General features: G+C 36.9%; 1 protein-coding gene across 2 annotated transcripts; it reads right to left on the bottom strand.

Annotated features, from left to right (window-relative positions):
• Window positions 1-328: 328 nt before the first annotated feature.
• Window positions 329-6,228, bottom strand: bmi1b (bmi1 polycomb ring finger oncogene 1b). Of its 2 annotated transcripts, none has more exons than XM_082171970.1 (10): window positions 5,867-6,228; window positions 2,974-3,105; window positions 2,770-2,866; window positions 2,527-2,582; window positions 2,257-2,307; window positions 2,044-2,152; window positions 1,809-1,851; window positions 1,608-1,706; window positions 1,423-1,503; window positions 329-1,324 (listed from the first exon to the last, which is right to left on the bottom strand). In XM_082171970.1, exons 2-10 carry the CDS (start codon window positions 3,089-3,091, stop codon window positions 995-997), a joined length of 984 nt encoding a protein of 327 aa, XP_082028096.1. In that variant the 5' UTR covers window positions 3,092-3,105; window positions 5,867-6,228; the 3' UTR covers window positions 329-994. The 2 variants fall into 2 exon arrangements, with proteins under 2 accessions (XP_082028096.1, XP_082028097.1); XM_082171971.1 differs by lacking the exon at window positions 5,867-6,228 and adding an exon at window positions 3,435-4,468.
• Window positions 6,229-7,048: the final 820 nt, after the last annotated feature.

Here is a 7,048-nt window from a genome sequence, read left to right as displayed (position 1 = left end):
CTGTTGTTTGAACACTATGTGGATAATTTTCTATTGATCAGGGTCAAACCACAGACTTCCCGCTCTGAACTGAGAAAATTAGGCCTACCTACACTTTACTTCATGAAGGCGTCGTACGGTAAGAAACTATTCGACCACAAATATCGCAGTTTAACCATTATGTTGTTTTAAACCATTTATATTTGTACAGCTAAAATATCAACAGCTTCCTTTGACCTGAGAACCGACTTTATTCAAGGCCGAAGTAGGTTTTTGACGCAGAATCTAGGCCTGCCTGGCAACAAAAAAAATTCACGGGAGTTGTGTTTTATAAAGTCCACACACTGTATTTGGTAATAAAAAAAGTAAAATGTTTATTTAGACAAAGTAAATAACAAACAACCGCTTGAACAGAAAGAGCAAGAAAGAAGTTGAGAAATGTAGTAGTATGACGCGATGAAGACTCCGTTTCTATCATCGTGTGATTCTACATTTCTCAACTTAAGTTATACAACGAGCACATACGTATCAGATTTTTTTTAAATTACAGTTTCTGGTTTTGTCCAAAACAATACTGACGCTGACTTTATGCCCTTTAATCTGCAAATTTAGTGGTTACACATTTCAGAGTAAAAGACATTCTCTGGTAAAATCCATACAATCTGGATAAACATTCCACGTGCCGCCATGTATTTTATTGGAGACTTCATGGACAAGGAAATGATTTATATACATATGATGTTCTAATCTAAACGATCAAGACAGTTTATAAAACACTGAGATACATTCTCCTTCTTGCTGAGTTTCCCTCCAGTACTCTTCACAATATTAGTTATGCAATAGTAATGAATACAAAATATAACACAAACAATGCTTGTGTTACAAAGTTTTCACACGTGGTGACAAAACAAAGATATTTAAAAATGATATAAAAAATTTAAGAGGTGGTTTATAAAGAAAGCATCTACATCACAGCTCTGTTTGCATGGGGTTGATGGCTTTGGCATCCATAAAGTCACCCAAGAGAGTTGGAGCCATTGTGAGAAGTCTTGCAGACTTTGCTGCTGAAAGGAGTTTGGCCATTGTGGCCCACTTTGGCAGAGACTCCATTAAGAGTGGAGATATGGGGGAAGTTGGGACGTGGAGACTGGACAGGGGTGCTTGGGCTGGGCAGAGAAGAGGATGTCGAGGGGGCGGCAGCAGCAGTCGGGCTGTTTGGTTTGTCACTGCTGGAATCACTTTCTGTATCAGGCCTTCTGCCGCCGGTCATATCATCCCTCGGGCTGCTCAACTTCATTTTTTTGCAACCAGGGCGAACTCGGTACTTTAATGGCAAGGGCCCGTTCTGTAAAATATCAACATGTTATTATCTCCGCTTTAAAAGATATCGGACTAAAATGTATAATAACACAGTTTAAAATATCTCAGATTCAATACCCCTACCCTTCTCCATGTGTAGATGTAAGCAATATCCATAAGAGTATAATAATCTTTCAATGGCTCATCTTCATACATAACTTCAATCTGAAAAAAGAAAGAAATGTATCTAAACAAGCTCAATTTGTCAATATTTAAAAGGTGTTGAAAGCAGATAAAACCTTTTAGAAAGTGAATGCAAACAAGATTACCTGAAAGGTACATGGAATATCCATTTTGCTTCTGAGAAATTTTCTGAGATGCATTACTGTCATCGCTGCAGGGCATTGTAAGTACCGCTTTACAGTCACCTACGAAAATCAGACCATTACAAAAATTCAGTATAGTCAACCCTCAAAACTGACTCAATGAGACTTGTGCTCAGATACTTTATTAATTAGGAAATTAATTACCTCTCTTGTGGTATCCTTTTCTTCTCCATCTTTACTATCAAACCTGATCATTTAAAAAAAATATTAAAAATGAATGCAATGTCTATCTAATACTATAAACTGCATGTCTGGTGTAGCCAACTACTTTTACATGACTTTTACAATTTTTTTTATTAATTACCATTTCATAAGCAACATGAAAGTGGTCTCTAATGATAATTAAATGTATTAGGAGTTTATATTGAACTGAACCTACTTGTTCTGATCAAAAAACTCAATGGACAGACTGATGATCTCATCATCAGCAATGATTCTCTTGTCTTCATCTGCCACTTCTCCTCGGTCTTCATTAGAACCATTAGTAGCTGAAGGACAGATAAATAATTACAACATGTAGATAAAAAAAAAAGAAAAACAAGACTGCTTATGAATTATTTAAAACATCACAATGACCATCTTAACACTTTACCATCAACTGATGGATGCTCCGCATAAAAATCCCTCCTTCGTTTCATTTCATCTGAGTTACAAAAGCACAATGAATACATTATTTCTTAAGAATTGTTTAGTAATGTGTTATTGCTATGACAATTTTTAACATAAATCTAAAAAAATTAAAACATTCACATATTAAGTCCTTAGTCACATCATGACATTTTGTCAGAGGTTATGCAATGCCAGCCCCTTCAGAAATTAAATTAATAAATATAATTAAAATGAACAAACTTTTTACACTTACTTTTGAACAGACCAGGCACCAGCTTGTAAACAATGTCCTGAAGGGTCTTATCGGACCTGAAATATAAAAGCATTATTTGAGGGGTTACTTGGTATCTATATAAAGAAACATTGCCTTCATTCAGTCGTTCATTTAGCCTACAGAAATGCAAAGCTTTACTGGATTTTCCGGAAGTAGCAGCATTTAGACTACTGAAATAATATTATGGTATTCAGAAATAAAGTAAATACACATAATCATTACCTGATATTGAGGAGAGGTTTTGTTTTATGAACTTGGACATCGCAAATAGGACAATATTTGCTGGTCTCCAGATACCTCACAATGCACATTTTGCAGACTGTGAAAACAACAAACGACAAATAAATTGTAATCAATTAAATTGCCCAGCAAAGCATTAAAGACAAGTATTAATTTAATAACATACTAGATTATGAATGCACTTACATGAATGCAAACATTCGACAATGGTGGAGGCGTCAATGAAGTATCCTCCACATAAAACGCACATCAAATGAGGATTGAGCTCCGTTATCTTGATTCTTGTTGTTCGGTGCATTGTCATGAGTTTTCGCTGACCTGATAACCAAACAAGACACTAATTAATATTTAGTCATAATTAATAGCCCATAAAAATAGTCTGGTTACTCAGTTTAGATGGTCAACTTGCACTTAAAGCGAACAAAAATGCGACACAAACAGTCAAAATAGGATAGGCGACACCTTTAACATGTAATCCGACAATTGACAACTCAAATAACCTAGGCTAGTGTTAATCTAAATTCATATCACCTTTGGCTTAACTCATTCGCATTACAGGGAAGTGTCCGCGCACAATTTGAAATGGTTTTCATTTATTTGCAGGGATGCGTACAGGTGAGAGATAAAGCTAAAATGCCCACACTTACAGTTGCTATGACGACGGGGTTGTAGTTGGCATTGTGCCAGTCAAAACGGAGCCGCATACCTCGCATGATTCACAGATGGTCCGGATCATAATGACCATAAATTCAACCTATTGGCGGTAAAGCGCGATCATTTCCTCTCGACCAGTGTTTCTGGCTAAAAAACATGCCGCTACTTGAACGTGGCTGCCATTTTGCTAGACAACCCCGCGTCCAGGCGGGTTCGCCCTCGTGAGGCTGCGACCTGTGCACCACACACTATTGTTGAAGAAGCAGTGATGATCACTATCACCTAAACACGTCGTACAACCACCATTACAACATGCATCGCTTCCAAATGTGATAGAGAATACAGATCTTCCTGCTTTGCCGATGTCTGCGATGAGGAACACAGTCAACGGAAGCTCGAGAGCTCGCGTATGTGTCCCGCTATCTCTCGCCTGCGATGTTATAGCCTGGGGTTAGTTCAAACATGATCAATTTTCATGCAGATACCAATATCCCGTAACTGCGAATGTTCAATTATAAACCCTCCCAATGCAGAGCGTAGGCTACTGAATTCAACGCATTAAATACAGTCAAATAAATTGAGACGATCTACATTTGGCACACACCAACCTTAAGATAGTTGCTCAGTGACTGAGAAAATATCTTGCTAAGGACATTATAGGCTACTACAATCTTATAAAGTGCTACAAAAACAACAACAACAGCTCAATAGCGTTCTAATAGCGAAATGATATCATTCAAAAGAGTGCAGAACAACACCTTGCATTTTAGTCAACGACAAAAAAACAAACAGATTCAAAATAGCTATAGAGCCTAAGACAAAGTATTTTTGTAGGCTACTTTTAGTTCTTCATTAGGCTAAGTAACAACTGTCTTTAATGAAGTTGGACTGTATTCTTTTACTTAATTCAATTTGTAGATCGGATAATTAACGAAACAGGCGGCTGTTAGGTTCCAGCGAAGGGGGAAAAACAGGTGTGCTTTGGTTTGGAACTGGTTGGCCCTTCCTCAGGCTTGACCAATAATGAAAACTCACAAGAGGTTTAGTAATAATATTCAAATTGCATGCTACTATGATTTAACACTATGCACTGGAAAACGGAACAAAGTTTGTTTTTTGTTTTTTTTTATGAAGAAAGAATAACAGTCTAGGTTAAGAAAAAACGGCAGTTCCAGTAAATCTGACTGTTTATCACATAGGTTACTGCAGATAACAGAGTAATATCTTCATATTCAGAATAACAATGATGTGTCCTCTTTCTTTTGCTGTCAGAAAGAAGCTAGCAAGCATTTTATGATTTGGCTATTAAATACAGATATTTGCGGTGTGGCAAAATTTGTGGGGAAAAATATAGGCCTATAAGATTAATAAATAGGCTATAGATATATAGCCTATAGGCTACAGCATATGCGGGACAGACAGCAGTATATCTGCCAGTGACGGCTTAATCGTTTAAATATGGCCAGGAAAAAAAATTATTTGGCAGAGAACTATAGAACTTTGGTAGAGAACTATCAATTAAGTTCGAGTTAACAACCAATGTTAGAACATATTTATTTATTCCTTGAATGGAGTTCTCAAAAACATTTTTATGAACGTGTGACACATCGGGGGGTGAGTCACATTTTAGTTAACCACTGACTGATTCAAAATTATGATCAATATTTATCAGACTGACGAAAATGAAATTTAAGTGTCAAATCTTAGAATTAGGATTCGTATCCTTCTCTGTAAAAAAAAAAAAAAAAAAAGAATGTTCAGTTCAATCTGACTTTTCAGATCAAGGTTGCAGTCAATCGAGACAATGTTTTAGAATATTTTTTAAAACACCCAAAACTTGTTACATTTAGTGACAAATAAACAATAGGAAACACGCTTGAAAATATATTTACTCGGAAGTTAATCACCTCAAAATAATGGTAGTTCATGCTGTTACAGCCATAGTAGGAGGTACCCAATACGCATATGAATTTAAGTTAATAAAATTAACCGACGCCATTAAAACACTGTGAAGTATTTTTTTCCTAAATATACACTCTCTAGACTGCTCAATTCTATAAAATAAGAGAGCAAATAATTGATTTTAGCGCGAGAAGAAATGGATGAATGTGGACACCCGTTAACACCTGACCCAACTCGCCTGTTCTTCAGCGCGCGCCGACTTTTTAGGTTATAAACAACACTCGAATAGAACAATATACTTTAGTTTTACAAAGATGCCATACTCATTGACGTGCACATTGTGTTAACATATGCCATTGGTTGAGTTTAATTAAAAAATGTGAGAAAACTGAAATGAAATTCGTATGAGAAACGATCACAGATACAAGAGGCAACATTACTCTCTTGCCACCGAAGAAGGAAAAATAAAACAAAATCAGAAGAGCTCGTTACTCCACTCTTTTGTACATCCAAGCGTACATACCCAGTATATTCCCGATGGTTTCCTAGCTTTGTTTGTGGTAGACAATGAAACTTGAGAGTCGATCAGCAAAAAATGAATGCTACTGAAGCGGCCATCTTGGAATGAGCTGCAGACGCTGTCAATGGCTCGAACTAGCGCACTACCACCGTGCTCATTGTGGCCTTCTTGCGCAATTGCACATATGTTACCGTAGCTTAGCCTTTGCAGACACTTTCCGATTTGATTCACAGATAAATCCAGATTCCGGTCATAGATGTTAAATTCCAGAGGCGTACTGCTCCCGCACAGCGATCTGGAAAAACACAGTGTCTGATGGTTGAGTGTGTGCGAACTGACACAGTCCCCAAAATGGCTTAGTTCGACCGCCCCACTCCATCACGTGATCTCATTCCTTACGGGTAGCCTGGGAATTAGTAGTGGGGTATATCATCAATAGGGTACCCCTCTGACGGATGTCTTTGTCAAGCCTCACCACCCACATCACCACTTCTGAAGAGGAAAACCTTTTGCCAAGCCATGTAGTTTGCGCCGGAGTGGTTCGTATATAGGCTAAGCAATGAACTAACTTTTAAAAAAAAGATGTAGCCTATTTTTATTTTCACGCAAATCATAATGCCCAGATGCAAAAGAAGTGCAAGGGTTATTTTGAATACGTCAAAGTTGGCTTTTTTTTAATATATGTAGGCTAATGCAAGAGGAATCAATAATCGCTCAAAAAATTCTCCATTTATTAACTCACGCTGATTTTCTTTAATGTTGTAAAATTAAGGTTTTAATGGCCAACTTGTTTGCTACTGCATGTGTAACTGCAACTCGATGTAGACCTATACGCATATAAAATATTTTACTTCACTGCCTTTATAGGCTACATTTTTTTAAACCATAAGCAATAGCCTTATCGAAATGAGTCTTATTGGCTATTTACATTCCTCATTTTTGGTTTAGCCTACATTTTTAGTTGACTTAACGTGTGCTCCAAATAGAAAATTGTGGGCTTGCCGTTTAGAAGTTATTACGCGCCTCATACATCAGGATAATGACTCGTAGCCTATAATGTTTTTATTCACAATCATTTTCACACGTTACAGTGAAGTTATGTCTCTCATAAAATTAAAGTAGGGTGGTGATTAAATTAACCTCTTGATGTGAATATCTTAAGAATTTGTTTATAGAATGGGTCGG

This window comes from Leuciscus leuciscus (assembly GCF_965113295.1).
Source record: "Leuciscus leuciscus genome assembly, chromosome: 6".
Lineage (NCBI taxonomy): Eukaryota > Metazoa > Chordata > Actinopteri > Cypriniformes > Leuciscidae > Leuciscus > Leuciscus leuciscus.
Note: the sequence above shows the minus strand (reverse complement) of the source record. Positions and strands in the feature narration are given on the sequence as shown.

Bases quoted from the DNA above. Each gene is read 5' to 3' on its own strand.
- bmi1b (XM_082171970.1), bottom strand. From the start codon at position 3,091: ATGACAATGCACCGAACAACAAGAATCAAGATAACGGAGCTCAATCCT. The intron at 2,867-2,973 runs GTAAGTGCATTC...TTGTTTTCACAG, and splicing joins TGTCGAATGTTTGCATTCAT to TCTGCAAAATGTGCATTGTG. The intron at 2,583-2,769 runs GTAATGATTATG...TTTATATTTCAG, and splicing joins AAACCTCTCCTCAATATCAG to GTCCGATAAGACCCTTCAGG.